The 20722-nt window shown below is 39.8% G+C and overlaps 1 protein-coding gene across 4 annotated transcripts in view; it reads right to left on the reverse strand.

Annotated features, from left to right (window-relative positions):
- The window catches only part of LOC134826399 (large ribosomal subunit protein uL14), a 91348-nt gene extending 75248 nt beyond the window's left edge, over positions 1-16100 (reverse strand). Inside the window, exons 1-4 of one of the 4 annotated variants that reach the window (XM_063838753.1) lie at positions 16072-16087; positions 4990-5220; positions 4670-4741; positions 4474-4515 (exon numbers count right to left, since the gene is read on the reverse strand). In XM_063838753.1, coding sequence (XP_063694823.1) covers positions 4474-4515; positions 4670-4741; positions 4990-5215 — 340 coding nt within the window. In that variant the 5' untranslated portion in view covers positions 5216-5220; positions 16072-16087. Of the gene's footprint in view, positions 1-4473; positions 4516-4669; positions 4742-4989; positions 5221-7046; positions 7058-16071 lie in introns of those variants that run through there. The other 3 variants (XM_063838754.1, XM_063838752.1, XM_063838751.1) reach the window with 3 other exon arrangements.
- Between the last annotated feature and the right edge of the window lie 4622 nt (positions 16101-20722).

Here is a 20722-nt window from a genome sequence, read left to right on the forward strand (position 1 = left end):
TACAAGCGGGATCTGTCATGAAGAGTGAACAGTTCCTCATCACAGGGAAAACAGAGCAGGATGGTCAGTCACATAGTCCGGCTTTTGAGAATAAAGTTATCCCCCCAACTAGGATAGTGACAGCGGCACTGAACGGACCCACATACAGACTCGGACTCTTCTTAAATCATGTATTAAAGGACGTGGCTGAAAAGTACTGTGGAGGAGAGATCGTCCAGGACACCAATCACTTTATTCAGGAAATGAAGAAGCAGGGGACATTTGACAACCACGGTATCAAAATTGGAACCTTAAACGTAGATGCACTCGCCACTCTATCCCAACATCAACACACCCCTAGGCCCTAGCTATGAGGGCGATAGAGGACGCCCTTAGGAAATGCACTGAATATTCAGATGAATTGGTTCATGTTATTATACAACTTGTAAGGTTCTGTTTGAAGAACTCAGTTATACATTACCGTGGAAACTGGTTCAAATCAGAGGATGGTGTGCCAACAGGTGGTCCTGAATCCGGGTCTATCGCTAACATATACGTGAAATGGATGTTGGATAACAGATTACTGATTCACCCTGACATCACTCCGAAGAACAAAATGACGTCAAGGAAACATTTTCTAGATTATCTCTGGCTTGTGTGGAGAGGGACAGAGCGCCAGTTTGAAAGTTTGAAAAACACACTCAACCAAGTAGCCAAGTAGGTAGCGAGGATAATTCCACGTTAAAAGGACTGGTGGGCTTAGAAGTGGAATTCCTTGCTGTAAAGTTTACCTTAAAAGACGGTGGAATGGAAACATCTGTATTTTTTAAACCACTATTCGGGTTGGACGTTTTCGTTTAAGGTTGTTTGAAGTTTCGTATTAACATTTCGGGTTAGGAGCAGGGAGTTTCGTATTAACATTTTTCTGCCTTCATGATGTTTTAACAGTTGGACCGAGGATGTCAAATCTTGTTTTGAGTGTGGAGTCTATGGGATTTAGTTCGATAGATTAGTTCTGCATTTGGTCGTTTCATTACCCTTAATGAAATATTTCACAGAAAGGAGGTATAGGATTGGGCGACATCTGTCCGACAGCGACATCTGTCCGACAGCCGAATTGGGGATTTCGGACAGATGTCGCTGTCGGACAGGAGTCGTTTTTGGCGACATCTGTCCGAATTTCGGATCATATTGTAATTTCGGTTCACATTCGTATTTCACAAGCTCACGGGTAATCTCGTGACGTTGCTCCCATTGTTCGAATGCTGATGTGATCCATTGAGATATGATCCATCGATACGTGATTGACTATTTGAGGACAGGATTGTGCTAGCCGTACACTGTCGATCACATCACAGGACACAGCCTACATGAGTACATATAGGACAGCGGCCGTATGGAGATCAGTTATCGCAATCCACAAAATCAACCAATCTTCAGTAAACAGACCCAGATCTACAGCAAACATACCCGAGAGATCTGGAAACGCTATCCATTCCTGCAAACTAGTCCCTTGTACTGTGTTAGTCCTCATCAACTAACACGCCTTGCTACTGCAAGAAGAGACGACGGGTGGGGTGCCTAGTCTGAGCACAGCTTTCACAGCCCCGCCCGCTTTGGGGTGGCTAGCCAGCAAACTGCAGGGATCACTCACTCCATCCCCCCTGTTGTTTCTGGACCCACTAGCAACCTCAGAGTGACCTCCACGTTGGTAGGGGATGGTAACTGCCCCTCATTGTCCGGCAGGCTAAACGTCGTCTGGCTGGATCAGATCAAATACCAGCACATACCTGGCCTCTCTCCACTCCACATCACTCACACAGGAGCCCGGCAAGCTCCTTTCCGCTACGGACAGTAGAATATCAAAACGACCCAGCCATGGACAAATGGTACCTAAAACCCACAAATATGCCAAAACAGTACAATAGCTCGTCACATAAACAGAGAGAACGGCAAAAGGGGTCTACCGAAAACACGGAACGCGCGGACAAAGACATACATAGTAAAGAAAGCCAAAAATGTATCACCAAACTGATGCGCGCGACCAAACAAATCACGAGATCAACACGAGACAACTACAGACAGATAACATAACATTAGCACACGCTCAATCGATTTGATCTATACATCCACACTCCGTGTAAGACGAAATGAATAACCCCATCTTACACTTAACCCCGCAGTGGAAAAAACAACAAACTTCAAGCACAGTAAATATCGAGAAACACCTAGCGGAGCTGTTAGCTAGATAACAGTGGAAGTGGTAGTTTCTCGCATTATCAAACCCAATTTTCCGGGAGGCTGTTTCGACAGTTGACTTTCTATGGAATTAGAAAGTCCCCCGATGACGGAACATATGGCAGATACTCTTAGGGGTATCGCCGTTCCACCGGGTCATAACAGCAATGTTATGTCCATTTGGTTCGTGCCGGCTCAGCGAGTCCCATCCCAGCCGAGCTTTCGGTACACCTCCGCAACCAAAGGAGCTCCAAGAGACGTTAGCCACAAGGCGGACGTAGCCTCCCCGCAAACCCGGGGAGGTAGAGTGAGCGCCCATCGACAAAAAAAAAAAAAAAAAAATTCCTGCAAACTACATCCTCTCTACCGACAACAGTCCAATGATGCTCTGGGACTCTGGATGGGACGATCAACAGACTCGTCGATCTTTCCTTTGGGGGACTCAGATCATATGGTGGACGCGGAGCATTGGGTAGTCGACGGTACCTTCAAATCCGCACCTAATCTCTTCCATCAGCTCTTCACAGTCCACGGACTCTTCCCTGATGGCTGGCACCTCCCCCTCTTCTATGGACTCATTCCTGGAAAATCGACGACCCTCTACCGCAACATGTTCGAGGAGATAGACACCTGGGCTTCTTGGGCCTTGGGGCTACCAACTACAATCCATCCTCATGGACTACGAGCTCGCCATTCACAACGCAGTTGCTTCATACCTGCCTGCCTAGGTCGAAAATAAACTAGTAGTAAACTATGGCTCAGATCATATCTCAAATTGGCAATGTACGTATACAAATTTGCAAGTAACAGTTCAGATCATGTCTCAAATGTGTCGTATTGAAATCAGATCACAATTTCGGACAGATGTCGTTTTTTTTCAGGTACCCTTAGTCGGACAGATGTCGCTGTCGGACAGGAGTCGTGTTACCGAGGTATAGTGGAATGAGGAGGAGTTGAATAATGCCCGAATGCCGAAAGGATAATAACCAGTTACCAGGGATAACGAGATAAAGCAGTACAACAGTAGACATTAGGTCACTTCGGTTTGTCCAGTTCCTCGGGCACAATAAGACGCCTAGTGTGTGTTGCAAAGTTTAAAAATGAAAATAGTAGTAATATGTTGGTTATCGAAGATATGGTTAACGGGGAGGTAATAATTTTTAAAGTATTGCCCTCGAAGTTGTGCAACAGCTGGGCAAGTGCGATACTGTACCAGTGCAGTGCTCAGTATCCAAAGACAAGATGACCTCTCCATGATAAGTGGCATCTAGGAGCTTGTAAGCGTAGAAAAATCTTTCACTGCAAGGATAACTGTAAACTGAGATGCGTGATCTCCAATATTGGGACCTTCTTCGACAGTTATTTATCCCTGAAGTCTCTACAACGTCGCAGGGACTGGTATATTCTCCTTCATATGTGAGTGATCCGTCATCACCTGACCATCAACGATATTTTGAAAAACTTGCAGTAATTCCCTGCAGCAAACTCTTACACCGCCTATCAGAGGTTACCCTCCGCAGAACTTGAACTCTATCGGAAGAATAATAGAAATCTCCTTTCTGTGGGGTCGTCACACGATGTGATTGCCCTGTTAAACCTTAACTTATAGAGGAAGGTAAGAGTAGCAATTGACGAGGATTGCAGCAGGAACTTTACTGTTTACGGAACCGCTGAGATCATGGAAGAAATGTTGAACTTATTTAGTGAGAGAAACATCAGTTGGGAGCCGTAAGATCAATAAGAACAGATTGTCTGGAAGAACTGAACTAAGTTTCACATCGGGTGATGGATTCGTACTTGAGATTTTTTTAGATAAGATCTTTATGATTTTAAAACTAAATTTGTACTGATTGAATCTTAGACAGGGCCTAATAATTTGATCGAATAAGTTAGTTTTCAGAATGCTGTTTTGGTAACCCATAATTGAATATCATTAGGGCGTTAATGTCCGGGGATTGCGGTCTTACTTCCTCTAGAAGAATTTGTGGTGATTAAATGTACAGTTAAGTATTGATCGCGAATCTTATGATTTGGGATCAAAAATCCAGTCGAGTTTTGAGTGTTGTGATAGACATTGTAGTTGATATGTTCCTTAAGTTTACGATCAGTTTAATCGGGGTTATAACAGATAACAAGACTAAGCTTAGATATGTGTATAAGCCGGGTACTACCGGCTGTATTCACTGATGAAAAATCAATTGCAAATATCATAATTCCTCAAAATATCGCAGTTTCAATTGTATATTTAGTATTTACCTTTCATTTCGCCTTTCGGATTCACTATCACTCCTGCATTATCTGAAAGGAATAGTGATTGAGTTGAATTAAAATTTGTCAAAAACATTCAGCTCTCATTCTTGTCGAGCAAGGAGGGATCTCTCTTCGACAACTGTTTGTTCACTAAATTGAATTGTAAAAAATCATTGAGGTGCATATTGAAATGCAGACCAACCTTCAAAGTATATAAACATCCCATTCCTCCTTCTATAAGCTTTTCTTTGTCTGATTACAACAGCTGGTATGACTGAAAGAAGAAACAAATTAAACATCTCATATACAATTTGGTTTCTTACACCGTGTTATAATCCCTACTCATCCCGAGAGTTAGAAGTTAAATCTACAGAAAAGGTTCAGAGCAGTTTCCGGTATTCCATATGGAGATTTTGATTTTCTGTCAAGTGATAATTAAAATCTTCGTGAAATACAGTGATCTCCATTCTGAGTGGAATAGGTATACATTCAATGAAAAAACATTTATTATTGTTAACAAACCTTTCTTTCTGAGTTCGGGTTTTCCCTTTTTCACAGTAGCCAGGAACATGTCACCAGTGGCAGCTGAGGGCATCCTGTTCAGCCTTGCTCCGAAACCGTGCACGGCAATCAGATAAAGGTTCTTAGCTCCAGTATTGTCGGCACAGTTCATTGTTGCTGCTACGGGTAAACCAAGTGATATCTTGAACTTGGACCCAGCAGAACCACCACGACCTCTCTTAGACATGACTACTGTGAATATTTATTTGTTAGAGAGATGCAGGATAACAGTCAGTTAGACGAAACAATGTTTATACTAAGACTAAACAAAATCACCTAGAAAACCCTCAGCGCAGCAGTCAGTACAGAGTATTATTAATGATATTCGTAGAGACTAGTAGACAAGATAAGGTCTTAATCAGTGAAAATCAAATAAAGAATTGCATAATCATCACTTCTAAGAACTGTCGTCCTTGACCTTGTACATACATTATAAGACCTTGTGCCTGGTTCAAGGGCCCTGTCATGCTCCAGGTTCAGCCAACAAAATCAACAGAATAAAATCTACCCACGCCCCAGATGTTTACCCATTGAAAAATCACACCAGTAATCTAAATTATGTATTAGTACTAGAGTAGAGTATCAAACGGGATGGTCAATATTAAGGAAGCCTTCCCTAAATCATTTTGAAGGTACATCCATACCACTTGACAGATCATAAAACGCATTCTTGACTATCCTTTAGTGAAAGGTCACAAGATGTTTCCGTGATTTCCAAAATGCAGGAGTCAATGCTCAGATATCAGAAAGTGGGGACTCAGTCTATAACAAATTACATTCATAGAACGTAGTGATGAAAGTTATCCAAAGTCTAAGAGTAAATGAACCCAACAGTGATCCAACGGAAAGTTTGCTGTTCAAAAATTTAAGGCCGCTAACACCCAAACGATGGAGCGTAACTAGAAGAGTATCATGCTAATTCTGAAAAAGTCATACAGAAAGTCACACAGAAATTCTCATAGGTAGTTGGTACAAATGAATGGACGCCAGGGGAAATGTACAACTTCAAGGCAAATAAGCCTATCACCGACGGCCAACCGGTCATTTTCAAGACGTAGAGAAGCATACAAATATCTGAGACCAATCTTACTATCTCGCTTTTCATTAAGCAACATGACATAACGTCGTTAGCAACATTTGAGACTGCGTCCGTCATTCTCATTTATATCATAATCAAAATAAATCAGTCATTACTGTCACTTTTTTAATCTATTAACTTATTACACATTTGTGCTCTGCTTTAGCATCACTTGACTATTTAATAAAATTGTTTGTTCAGGCCATGACCTTATAGTCAGCCAATTGGCCATTGCTATATTATGTGTATATTGTTTGAATATTCTTTTCTCTGCTGTCATTACTGTCACTTAGAGAACATGAAAACTTGAATATAAGCTAGTATTAATGTCCACAATAAACTTTAAGGAACTTTAGACATGAATTTACATGACCAAACACCCCAGTAGTGTCATGGACGATATTGACTGGTAATGCATAAGAGGAAGTAACTCTCTAGACACTCTCACATACTACCTCCAATGCTACATGTAGAATATATCATTGCTACAAAATGCTGCAGCGCTCGATTTTGAAAGGAAAGTATAAGAAATCGAAAATATGCGCGGCGGGGGTAAAATTCTAATCCATATTTTATTTAAATGTTTTTCATGAAAACCAAAAAACATTTCATCTTGTCATAAAATATAAAATATACACAACAAACTATAAAATTACCAATTTATATTAATTATCAAGCTAAGGTCAAGGTCGGATTGAATCATAAATCAAATTGTATGTTGTAATGGAAATTTTGGAGGACTTCGCCGCTTCGACGCGCCGCGCGAACTAGCATTCTTGCTTCGCGTCGACGATCGTTGCTCTGCTTCGCAGAGCAACGATCTCGACGGATTGACATCGTCAATCAATGGAAATTCGATTCACGATTTCAATCCTTTGCAGCTTGGTGAGGCCCAGTGGTGCATCTTACCGATCTACCGAAGAATTATTTGATGCGCAGACAAATTATTTGATGTGCGGAGCGGCCCAGTTGTGCATCGCGCTATAAAATGGAAAGTAGCGTGAGTGGTTAAATAAAAGAAGCAAGCAGCAAGGCAAACCAACAAGCTAAATAAATGACGTAGTCCATAGTCGATTGTAAAGTGATTAAAGTGTAAAATGATTATCTTTGTTTGCTCTAACAAACTTTTTAAACGTTGCAATTTATGTTGTATATATGATATAACTCAAAAGCATGAGTACGAGTAACTAGTGATAGTATAATGTACCCAGCAGACCTTACCGCCTGGCGATATTACTACAGGGTGATCGCCTGTTCACAGCTTGTTGAACTCCGCGCGCGCTCGTTAGTTCATTGCATTTGCACGCTTCAATAATTCCAAGAATACAATTGTGCCACGTACCACGTGATACGATTCAGCCAATCAGAGAACAAGAATCCGCAAAGTTAAAGCTGCGCAGTTTTATAAGGCCTAAAATATGACTTTTCGCGATAATTCAAAATCTAAGTTGTCCCAAATTTGGCTCCTGGGGAGCTAACTTTAGTTTTACGAGACAAAAATTTTGTTGAAAACCTGAACTTTCTATTTCTTTTATTTCCGAAGTTAGGCCCCTAACGGTAAGGTTTCCTGGGTAAGATTCTTAAAAAAAAGTTTAAATTAATTTTGGCAAAAATTACTGAGGCCGAGGCAGTTTTGCTGATCTAACCAGAGGCAGTTTTGCTCTAACCAGAGCCCTTTCGCTTGTATTGTGAAACAAGTGCGTCACGCAGTACGCGTAGACACATGGCTATGTGAAGAGACAGGTGGCCATTGTTAATGGTATGGCCCGGCGAGCGCTACTTCGTAGCAATTGCCATAACATTTCGAGAAGAAAGTGGCGCGCGCTACTTCGAAGAAATTTAGACGAGTAACATCCGTCAATCATATTTTCGGTTCCTGAACATGAATCATGCTGAAAATTTGTCATATCCTTCCTGCAATCATACTAGACTACCAGTAGTGCGCGACCGTTGTGAAACAAGCGCGTCACGCAGTATAGTACTGTGTAGGTGCTTCGTTTTCAGTTTTAAAGCATAAAGTGACGGAGAAATTAATCGTGTATAGAGTCCGAGTTATTATGGTCATTTCTTCAACGTTTTATTTTCTGTTCCTGAAAGTTTTGGGGAAATGCTGACACCCCAAGGAGCTGCCTCTGCTGTGTCATTAACTTGAAAACTGATACAACTTCCTGCAGGGCCTTTCGTGATATCATGGATTAAATTAGTTCCACTTGGATTTTGTTGTAATCATCATTCTGTGGTTTCAATGTACCATCATGTAGCACAACTCCTTAGCTTAAAAACAGGTGCTAGGCATGTGAAAATTTTCTAGATCCCCCATGAAAGTCGAGGTACAACTCGTCAGCCATGCAATGTTAGGTGACATCATGTGTATTACTTGTTAGTCACATGGTAAACCAGTAGGTACTTGGCTTGTCTGCTTTTTATCTATAGAATTAGACCACAAATGCTAACAATCTATAAGCATTCTAAGATGTTAGTAACTCCACAACTCTAATAAACATTTTCATGATTTTCCATTTATCAACGAGAGTAAGATTTGACCTATTGAGAACAACAATCATAGCTCTTAGAGGAGAGAGAGGGTTTAAAAGTAGTAGTGCAGTAAAAATAGCAGAATTAGATATAAATTTGGAGCCAGTTCTTTAAACTGGCTTACTTATACTACTTAAAGGGTGTTCAAGGGTTTTCTATTGAATTTTATATAGGGTAATTGTTATATTATGTGTATATTGTTTGAATAATTTTTCTCCTTGTCATCATTAAAAAATTTATCAACGTTCTCTCTCTCATGAATTTGTTTTTATTTATTTATTTTTAAATTAACGGTTTTTAACTTTTCAAACTTTTTTATATGTAAATAAATTATGACAATTATAGAATTTGTTTGTTTTTTAATGACGAAGGCTGTGAAATGTTCACAGTTCTGATAATGAGGAAATCAGAAAGAATGTTTAAAACTAGTGATGATGTTTATGTCATTATTCTTCAATGAAACAAGAAATTTTCAATGAAACAAGAAATTTAATTTTAGCACATTTTACAGAATAAAAAGATGTAAAACAATTCATAAAATATAATGCCCATTTGGTGTATGACTTTTTGTCCTTGACTGCTAGTTTGGTTTTGGAAGGACAGGTAACTAACGGGGCAAGGAATGCGCGTGCCTGAAAGCTTTTGCACACACCGAAACGCTAGTTCAGTTAGGTTTTTAGAGACAGGGCTCATTTCAGGACTAGAAGAAATTTGTTAGTAGACATTAGGGGTTCTGTTTATAGTTGTTACTATAGTTTGCAGTCTTGTTGTGACAAAAAGTCTACACTAAAACATGCTTTAGTTTATATTGTGTGGTTCAAGGATATAAAATGTGGCTTCAAGGTGGATATTAAAGAGCTTGCGAAAGATTATGGCCTTTGTATCAATGGTTATAATAAGCTATAAATATCTTAAACTATACAGTGCTAATTAAAAATTTCTTTATACTTCATTCTCAGATTAGATTTAAAAATTCAAAAAATATACATTTATTTTATTAATACCTTCTCACACATTCTTTACTCACAGGACAAGACTTGGAAAACAGTAGCCTAGAGGAATTTAATTGAGATGTGTGTGAACAGCCAGTTATAATGTTTGGAAAATAATATTTGTGCACTCAAAATCTTTTACGGTCCAATCAAGCAGGGCGTGGTTATGCTGATTGGCTAATAGCGCACTTTTAAGTTTTCCTCGCAAGCACATTACACTAGTAGTAAAGTCAGTCATTCTGAACTTTGGGGTTAAAATGTTAAAAATTTTGGTTGACCTAGTGTTGTGGTTGTCAGGTGGGTCTACCTGACAGATAAGAAGGCAGGGTTTCCTCGACGAACATGTGTAACCCTCATATAGGGATATTGGAGCACGGAATTTCATTATCTTGTAGAGCTCGAGGTAACTGTGGTATGTATAGAGATTTTGTATAGCTAGAATATTATTATGCTTGAATATCGGTTTGGTGTGTTCTTTTATGAAAAATTTTTGGTCAAGTTTCTGGTGTCCTATAGGCCTAGTACGTGCACAAGTCTTAAACTTATCAAGGTACGCCAGCCTATCACCAAATAGTACTCTGAGACAGTACTTCTGAGCAGTAAATATTGAGCTTATACGTTGCTTAGCTGCCCCACCCCATACAGATATACAGTAGGAAAGATGTGATTCGAACAGAGTATAATATAATTGTTGATGTAGAAATTCTGGAAGGGAGCAGCGAAGTCTACATAAAGTGGATGTGGAATGATTTAGGGTTCGCTTAAGAGCTTTAATGTGATCTTCCCATGATAGGTTCTCGTCAATTATAACACCCAGAAACTTTGCGGATGAAACCTTTTTGATTGGATAGTTGTCTATAGTTAGTACAGGTTCAGGGTGTGATAAAATCTCTGACTTAGAACCTGCCATGTTGGGTTTGAAGTGTATGTAGCAGCACTTGGACATGTTTATATGTAACTTATTCGCTCTCATATAAGACTGTAATGATGACAAAAGCTCATTTCCTCGTTCATATGCCTCACGTTTTGTTTTGCCGACAACAAATATATTAGTATCATCAGCAAAGGTAACAAATGATCCTAGTTTAGAACTGTTTGTGATGTCGTTCATATAAAGAAGAAATAGGAGAGGTCCAAGAATTGAACCCTGTGGGACACCAAATTGAATAGATAGGGTATCTGATTTTTCTCCTACAACTTCAGTGTATTGTTGCCTGTTTGTTAAGTAGCTTTTTATGAGGTTATTTGCAACTCCTCTCACTCCACATCCCTCTAATTTTATAAGAAGTGTTGAATGATCGATGGTGTCAAAAGCTTTGCTAAGGTCAATGAATATTCCTAAAACATGATTCTTAAGTTTAAGAGATTTCGTAATTAAATCTACAGAGTAATTGACTGCATGCGATGTAGAGTGAGATTTCCTAAATCCAAACTGTGTCTTCGATATAACTCCCTGGGAGCTAACAAATCCGTATATTCTAGAATATATGAGCTTTTCAAAGATCTTACCGAAGACGGACAGTGTGGAGATAGGACGGTAGTTCTCGATTTCTTCTGGGTTACCTTTCTTATATACAGGTGTTATTTTACCAGTTTTCAGGACATCAGGAAATATACCTTGGGTCATAAGGATATTGAAGTAATTCGATAATACAGGTGCAATTACATGAGATGACTTTTTTATTACACTTATGGGAATGTCACTGGCTTTACCATTTTCGAACTCTCTTATGATTTTCAATATTTCGTTCGAGGAGCAATCTTCTAACCTAATATTTTTTTCATTTCTTGGGTTCAGGAAGTCATAGAAAGTTTTCATGGGTAATATAGGCAGGCCATTAGATAGATTATTCAGTGTCTCATTCAGCTTTGGTGCAATAGAGACAAACCAAGCATTGAATCCATTAGCAATTGCTCTTCTATCAACTATTCTTTGGTTATCAATGATAAATGGGGGCTTGGTTTGCCTCTTCTTTTTGCCTCTGAGTTCGTTAATAATTTGCCAGGTTTTCTTGCTGTTTTCACAGTTGTTTAGAATTTCGTTACAGTAATGCCAACGTTTGGCAGCTTTAATGATAGCTTTGAGCATCCTACGATAATCACTAAATACTTGGTATAGCAAGATATTACCACCAGGGTTCTTATTGGTAACGGTGTCAGACCACTCCTTACGTAGTTCATGCTTTCTTTCTACAGACTGGATGATACTGTCTGTAATCCATGGGTTAAGTTTGGGAGTTCTTTTTGTCACTTTCGGTACCTCCAGTTTGCAGTGTTTGTCAAGTGTCTGGTCAAAACATGCCGTAAACTCATCAAATTTTGTTGAAGGAGTGAGCTGGTTTACCTTTACCTCAAGTTCAGTTACAAAGCTTTTCAATTTGGAACTTGAGTAATCATAATAGCGGACATGTTTCTGAGGCTCTGTACTGCGAGGGGTCTCTACTGAAGTGAAGGTAAATATAGGGGCATGCTCACCAAGCCGTTCTTCAATAACACCTGATAAGACTATATTCTCAATTTTATTTGTTAAAATGTTATCGATGCAGGAACTTTTACAGTTTTGACGAAAATGTGTTGCAATGGAGATAGTCGGGTAAAAGCCGTTTCTGTATAAAGTATCCTCAAAGAGCTGGGAACTGGTAGAAATATTAAGTATGTTTGAGTTAAAGTCTCCCAACAAATTGACAGTTTTCCCATTTAGCTGCTTTGCAAGTAGTTCCAGGGTTTCACAAAAGCTATCAAAGCAGCCATTAGGGGGTCGGTAAATGACTCCATGAACAATTTTGCTGCCTGCGCTATCTGTGGTTTCAACAAAGAGGCTCTCAATATTTGTAGTACAGTGTGATACGTTTTCTAAGACCACAGTATTTAAATGGTCAGATACATAGAGTGCAACACCTGTGCCTTTTTTCTTACCTGCCAATGTTTCTTGATAGAATCCTGTGTATGATGGAATTTGGTACAGGCCCTGCTGTGCAGGATCAGTATTGGTTTCAGCAAGACCAATCATATCAAACGAGTGCCCTATACTTTTGAGTTCAATTAGGAAGCTATCAAAGTTAGATGCGTTTCCATCTATATTGTAGAATAAAGTTGATAACATAGATTTTTTTGAGGAATTGAGCTGCTTGATTGCATTTAAGAACTCGAGTTTAGAGTAGCGACGGCAACGTTCAAGTACAAGGGCATATGATGCAATTAAGGCATCTTCCTGGTTTCTATTATCATAAAATCTATCAGAATCTATAGATTCCTCATCAGATGGAAATGGGCAGTACCGTTCCTCTGCAGAACTGGCACACTCGCAGCACATCCATAGTCCATTTTTGCATGAGTATTTAGCTGATTTGAAACACTTAGTATGGATGGCATTATTACAGTTTTCACACTCTAGTAAAGGTTGTCCGATGTTAATAGATCTACTACATGGCTCACACACATCTTTAATCATTTTCATAATCATTTTTACTAAGTGGGGTTGTTAGACCCCACTGACTGGTTGTGTTTTCCACGTCTTGTCCGCTCTTGCCTCTCTCTCACATACACCCAATGCTTCACACATCTCACAAATTTGGTAATACCATAAACTCCTAAATGAATATCATCACCACCTCTGGTCAGGTTGGTGGCAAGGAGTCCCCTACTATCTAAGAAGTGGCCAACTCCAAGGTGCCACACACTCTGGTTGAAGTTGGCACTTAACATTTCTCCAACAAGCCGATTGAAGGTCATAATGTTTTTGTTCATTTGAGGCAATCTTGATGGGAGGACTGCTGCGACGAATATTTTGATACTTGGGCAGAGCTTTCTTATCTGTTGAATCTTCAAGTGGAGAACGTCAACCAGCTGATGGATTTCATTCTCTCCTCTAAGGTTTTCTACCCGGAGGTCATTGGTACCACAAACGATAACAACGTTGCTGTACCCAATGCAGCGACAAGGGTCAATCAAACTGACTTTACCTGCCTTGACTCTTTCACCAGGGAAAGACTGGCCCATAGTACCAGCACCACACCCAAACTTGATTGTTTTGGTGTTCGAATCTCCCATAATGAGCGTGCTTCTTTTGAATTTGTTGTTAATGGCTCTAAGGGTAATGGAAAATCGTCCGTGTATGGCCGGGTTGACTTCAGTTTTTTGGGTGGCCTTGATTCCATGCTTGAACCAAGCTTGTGAGGAACGAGTCATAATATAGGCCGAGTTGGATTCCAGGGACATTTCAGTCATTTTTGTAGGTGAATGGCCTTCATGGACAGGTACAAAGCTTATCTTTCTTACTTCTCCTATTGAAATTGTGGCTATTTCGGAGTCAGCAAGTATTTCTTGCTCATCGTCACAGTGGAAGGGTAACATGCTTTCCTCAACCCCAGTGCTAGGAGGGAAGTAGTTTATGAGCACAGAGTTAGGCTTGTGTGTAAGTTTGCACTGGGAGGTGACTCTATCAATAGCAGCTGCTAATGGTGGTGGGATGGCTGGAGAGGAGGGGGCGTTTGTGTCTCCAGAGTATGTGTAGCTTTCTCCATATTTAAGGACTGACCTTCCGTTCATCTGGCTGAACTTACCAGCTTCTTTGCACTCAGTCAGAAAACTGGTGACCTCATCAAGCAGATTTTTGTCTAGGATGTCTACTTGGTAGTCCTTAATCGGCGGCATTACACATTTGGGGAGGGCTACTGTTGACCTCATCTCTTGTTTGACTGCTGCTGGAGGGCCCATTTGAGGGCTTCTGGATTTTTGGAAGGAGTAAATCTCTTCACTAAGTTGCGACAGTCTTGACTCAAGTGAAGATATCTCCACGGTGGGTATGCTGTTGGATACAGCACTCGAGATGGCATCAGATACAGCTTGGATGTTTTTGCTGTAGTCGACGCTAAACTTGAGAGCTTCATCCAATTTAGACGCGGTGCTGCTGTTTGGCTTGGGATGGATTGATGTGAAGCACCATGGACATTCCCAGTACTGAAGGATGGCATCAAGACCAATCTGTTGTGGGGAGCCACTTGTAATCTGGTTTGCTCCCTTGAGGTTGCTGCAGGAGGCGTGCCAATGCTGAGAGCATCTGCAACATTTGAGAAGCCATTCTTTGCCCTCAGAGCTTGCTCGACAGGGGCAGTTACCTTTAATGGCACGTTGCTTTGGACTTCCTTGATCTTTTTCTTCTTCTTCTGTATGGAAGGGTGGGAACGGTTTGTAAATAGGGCTCATAGGGCTATGAGGACTATCTCTTAGGCCACCAGGGTCGATTATGAGGCTTGGACTAATTTTTAGGGTCAGAGATGTAGGTGGCTGTAATGTTGATGGTCCCGGTGAAGCAACAGTAAGCAGCTTTTCAGTTGGCAGACTGTTTGATCTTCGCCGTCCTGAGATGTTGGCTGCAGGGTTCTTCTGATTAGCCTTGCTTGTGAGGGGGCTCTTTCTGTGAAGAGGATTAGTCACTTTAGGGGAATGAGGTGGAGTAGCCTTAGCCTTAACAGATGCTGCAGGAGAGTTGTTTCTGGGCGAGCGTCTGTTTTGTGGTGGTGGTGTTGGAATTCTCTTCATGACTGTGGATTGATCACGGGGATGTGCTGAGTGCCCTCTGGGCTGCCACCACCGGCGAATTAGCTGCACCTGAAATGAGTAGATCATGGGTGGACGTCTGATTTATAATGGAAAAAGGGGAACATTGATTACTTAAAACTGTATAATAACTAGTTTTTTCATTAGATATACCATAAAGAAGAATTGATTTCGATTGAAACATGATATATTAACAATAAGTTGCTTAAAGGGTGAATAGTTGGGTAGTTGAGGTGGTGGATGTTGTTGATTAGATTAAATGGTTTGATGAAGCATATGTATCGTTTGGAATTGCTTTATGGGTTTGAGGGTGAGCTTGACTATAATGCAGACTGGGGTTGGGTAAAGGGAATTGTGGGATTCCTGGGTAAGGAGACATTGTGGAAAGCTGGTTGAAGAAATAGCAATTGTAGTCGACGAGCTTGCCACAAAGGGATTTACTGTAAAACAAGCCACAATAATCAAATAATTTGGTTAAGGTTATACAATAATACAAGTTATGTAAGGTTAATGTATTGTAATTCGTTTGAATTTGGGTAAGAAACTTGTATTATATAATAACTATCCAATAAATCGAGACAAAGATACATAAATAAAGTTTACTAATCAGGAACTAATCAACAGCACTTTACACACAACAAATAATTTAAGGAAGAGACCAGCCAGAAGCCAGCAATCAATGTCAGGAGCTTTTAGGGAGGGGCAGTTTATGAGAGGATGGTGGTTTTATGTGTTGTGATGTGGAATTTCATAATCTACTCATCTTCAGTTGGAGCATCATCGCCGGCAGCAACATCCTTTTGGACACCTTCGCATCATCCCCCAGTGATCATTCTTTTACTCAGACATTGATTGCGGCTCGAAGGCTCGATCTACATCCTCAAATTATTTGTTATATAGTAGTGTTGAAAGTATTAAAACTTAATCTAATCTAATCTAATCCGGATATTCAGCTTCCAGTACCTTAATGGTGACTTGTATTACTGTACGCTGTTTAATATCCGTCCTGATTCGAGCATTTCTTTAAGTCCAAATAACACATTTTAATATGATCGTAAATTATTGTAAAGACCTTGAAACTTACAGCCCATTTACTACGGAACCTCCCACGGATTCTGTACCCTTATTTTAAGCTGTTTAGATTTAAGTTCTTGATATTCCGAGCATTCCAAGTGGTTAGTTTTGAATGGTCTTGACTGGTATTTTGATTGAGCCAGTCGGCCCATCTCCAGGTTTCACGATAAGGTGATAATTAACAAACTTTTAGAATTATTTACAGGTTAATGATCCAAGCCTGCAGGAATTTAAATCAGACTTTCACGTGCGCTTATTTTAGAATTTTTAAAGTAATAAGATCGTGTGAAGAAATATGTTACTGTGGAGATTTGCACGGAGACAAGTTTATGCTGTTCGAGTTTTGTGTATTTGCAACGTGATTTTTAAGACGAGTTTTCCCTTTGAAAGATAAGGAGGTTATCCCTTTGAAAGAGAAGGACGTAAGAATGTTTTGCAATATTGTTGTAGCATGTGATTTATAAGACGAGTTTTCCCTTTGAAAGATAAGGAGGTTATCCCTTTGAAAGAGAAGGACGTAAGAATGTTTTGCAATATTGTTTTAGTAGCAACGAGATTTACGAAGACAATTATAACACTTTTAAGAACGAGATCAGATAAATTGATTTGAATTTTTCACGGAATTCAGAGACATTGATAATGATATTGTTACGATTCAGACACGTGAATGACGTCATGAATGCGATAAGGAATTATTTATAAGGTCGTATTTTCATCCAATAAGTGGCTTCGGGCTATTGACTTTTGGGCTTCAGACCCTTGGGTCTTAGGGCTTGGTTCTAGGTTCTTGTCTTTTGAGCTCTGGGTTCTTGGTTCTTGGGCCTCGACTCTTAAGTCCCAATGTTTGACGTTTAAAAGTTTGTAAGTTCCAGTACTGAGGGTACAGAATCCTATACTGTGACTCATTTTGTGACAAGTAGTATTTATACTTTACTCCACTTCGCTTTACATTAGTTTACGAACTTGTCTCAATTGTCCCCTCTATCTCGAAAGTAAAGAAAAGCTAAAGACACCTCTGACCTCGCCTAAAACTCTCAACTTTAACTCCTTCTACCAAATTACCCCCTAAGCGCACAATTTGGTGGAGAACCCGGGCACTGAGTTGTACGCTGCAGTCTATTGGAACTCAGCCAACCGATCCCAAACGAGGTTATAATTTACTACATTAGTCATGGGAGATCCACTTGCTACATTAGAGTTGAAGACGACTTGGTCCTTATGTGGAAACTTCTTAGCCTCTCCATTACAGATTTCAGAAAATTCAAGAATTGACACAGTCCTGGAACCCTTGAACCCTCGAAGATCTTCAAAGTCCTAGCCTCTTGGACCTACCTGGTACAACACCTGGAAACGAATAAGCAGATTGTGTGCCATTTTGACACAATAAAGCTTATCCCTACAAATTAACGCAAAGCTGAAACTCCTAGTCAACACTAGATAACAATACCTTACAAGCACAACCCGATGAAACTAACATGCCTAAGTTGATGTAGCTAGGTTAGGATCCACATCTAACATTCTAACTAATTACTAATTAGTTTCGTCCACCTGAAGGATTATGACTTTTACTTACAGAAATGTCAAGGACTGATATCTTATGGTGATAAAATCAACAAATGTGATTGTTCATCTGGTCGGGTCCCAGCTAAGAGTAGTGGTTCATTGCAAGGAGTTGCTGCTTTTGCTGATGAACCCGCAGCAAATACTCTAGCTGTGATCTACCTCCCAGAGACCCCATTCTAGCATCACGATGACCCTTGTCAGTTGTTACGTTGATCGCTACTTGCTAGCTTTAGTTGATAATAAGCGAAGTATAGACTTGTCGAATTGATCCGAGCACTCTAGAGATATCAATTAGAAGAACCTTGATATGCAAAGGAACCGGCAATGCTACTGAAAAGATCACCAATGACGATGAGAACCACAAGATATCTGATCCGATGGACGAAAGTGAAAGGATGAAACTGATGTTCGGCACTGTTATGAAAATGGAAGCACCAACCAGCGAACCCATGAATGAAAACAATGCCCCGGACGCGGACCTCTCAGAGACTGAACAACTTAGGTACAACCCCAGACCAAAAAAGGATATTTTTCGCTCTTCAAAGGTTAGCCCAAGCTTTAATTTGCATTGTTCGCTCCATCGTCTCTCAAGTCTACTCTGGCCAAAACTGGTCCTGTCTCCCTTTCCACATGAAATTTTGAAAGATTCTGAAAGACACTGAAAGCACCGAAAGTTACTGAAAGACACTTATTACGACGGAAAGAACTATGAATGCCTATCTGGCTGGTTAACTCTACCAAGTAGTGATTCATTGACGAGGAGTTGCTACCATTAGTTGATGAGTCCATGTAGTAAATACTTGGAAGATTTGATCTACCTGTTGGTATAAGTAGTTTTGCAACGGCTGAAACTTTTAACTGTTTCGAACTTGATTACAAAGGTTGCACTTGATACCCATAAATAGTTAGACATTCCGATAGAAATGCTGATTTGAAAGTAAGAAAACGGGTCTAATGAATGTTGCTGAGTGCAAAAGTTCAAGCCGAAGCTGACATTAAATCATTCCTGAAAGATCCTCCAGCCCACTCCTCAGTTCGACAACAGAGGATAACTCACTGGTCGAACATGGACATGATCCAAAAGAATTGATCTCATATTGCAAATTATAGTTGCAGAATCACAATTTATGTAACAGGAACCCTACAGAAGGTATAACGATACCACTCTGGAAACTACCCTCTCACTACTTCTTCTTCACTCTATAACAACCCCCAGCAAGTTTTAGACAAGCTGTTCCTCGAAAAAAGTCACGGAAAAGACATCGGACAAGCTTGGAAGATTGAAACAAAGCTAACGAATAACTCTGCAGATTTCAGCCGCGAATTAAAGACACAGTATTTGATATATGAACTTGAAGCTCACTGCCTAATGCAGTTATGAATAAACATTGCCTCCTTAACTAAATAGATATTACATTGTAACTTTTCGTGATTATAAACCCGATAAATATGACATGTTATAATTATATTATCATCGATGATCGTAAGCCTTAAATAACGCAGCATGTGATTTAGACTTTAAGGATTCATAGAAACACTGCATGTAATATGATATGAGATCTGTTAGCTGTATCTTAACTGAAAGACTGTACAGAGACAATCAATCTTAGCATTTTTTAAGAGGGAAGTGTTGTACGCTGTTTAATATCCGTCCTGATTCGAGCATTTCTTTAAGTCCAAATAACACATTTTAATATGATCGTAAATTATTGTAAAGACCTTGAAACTTACAGCCCATTTACTACGGAACCTCCCACGGATTCTGTACCCTTATTTTAAGCTGTTTAGATTTAAGTTCTTGATATTCCGAGCATTCCAAGTGGTTAGTTTTGAATGGTCTTGACTGGTATTTTGATTGAGCCAGTCGGCCCATCTCCAGGTTTCACGATAAGGTGATAATTAACAAACTTTTAGAATTATTTACAGGTTAATGATCCAAGCCTGCAGGAATTTAAATCAGACTTTCACGTGCGCTTATTTTAGAATTTTTAAAGTAATAAGATCGTGTGAAGAAATATGTTACTGTGGAGATTTGCACGGAGACAAGTTTATGCTGTTCGAGTTTTGTGTATTTGCAACGTGATTTTTAAGACGAGTTTTCCCTTTGAAAGATAAGGAGGTTATCCCTTTGAAAGAGAAGGACGTAAGAATGTTTTGCAATATTGTTGTAGCATGTGATTTATAAGACGAGTTTTCCCTTTGAAAGATAAGGAGGTTATCCCTTTGAAAGAGAAGGACGTAAGAATGTTTTGCAATATTGTTTTAGTAGCAACGAGATTTACGAAGACAATTATAACACTTTTAAGAACGAGATCAGATAAATTGATTTGAATTTTTCACGGAATTCAGAGACATTGATAATGATATTGTTACGATTCAGACACGTGAATGACGTCATGAATGCGATAAGGAATTATTTATAAGGTCGTATTTTCATCCAATAAGTGGCTTCGGGCTATTGACTTTTGGGCTTCAGACCCTTGGGTCTTAGGGCTTGGTTCTAGGTTCTTGTCTTTTGAGCTCTGGGTTCTTGGTTCTTGGGCCTCGACTCTTAAGTCCCAATGTTTGACGTTTAAAAGTTTGTAAGTTCCAGTACTGAGGGTACAGAATCCTATACTGTGACTCATTTTGTGACAAGTAGTATTTATACTTTACTCCACTTCGCTTTACATTAGTTTACGAACTTGTCTCAATTGTCCCCTCTATCTCGAAAGTAAAGAAAAGCTAAAGACACCTCTGACCTCGCCTAAAACTCTCAACTTTAACTCCTTCTACCAAATTACCCCCTAAGCGCACATTACTCACACTGATGTGGGTCAAGGAAACAATAGAAAAGCTTCTATTAAAAATGTTCTTAAATGTCTCCCTCTATATTGATATATTTATCTATATT

Source organism: Bolinopsis microptera, chromosome 2 (assembly GCF_026151205.1).
Source record: "Bolinopsis microptera isolate Bmic1 chromosome 2, MBARI_Bmic_1.0, whole genome shotgun sequence".
Lineage (NCBI taxonomy): Eukaryota > Metazoa > Ctenophora > Tentaculata > Lobata > Bolinopsidae > Bolinopsis > Bolinopsis microptera.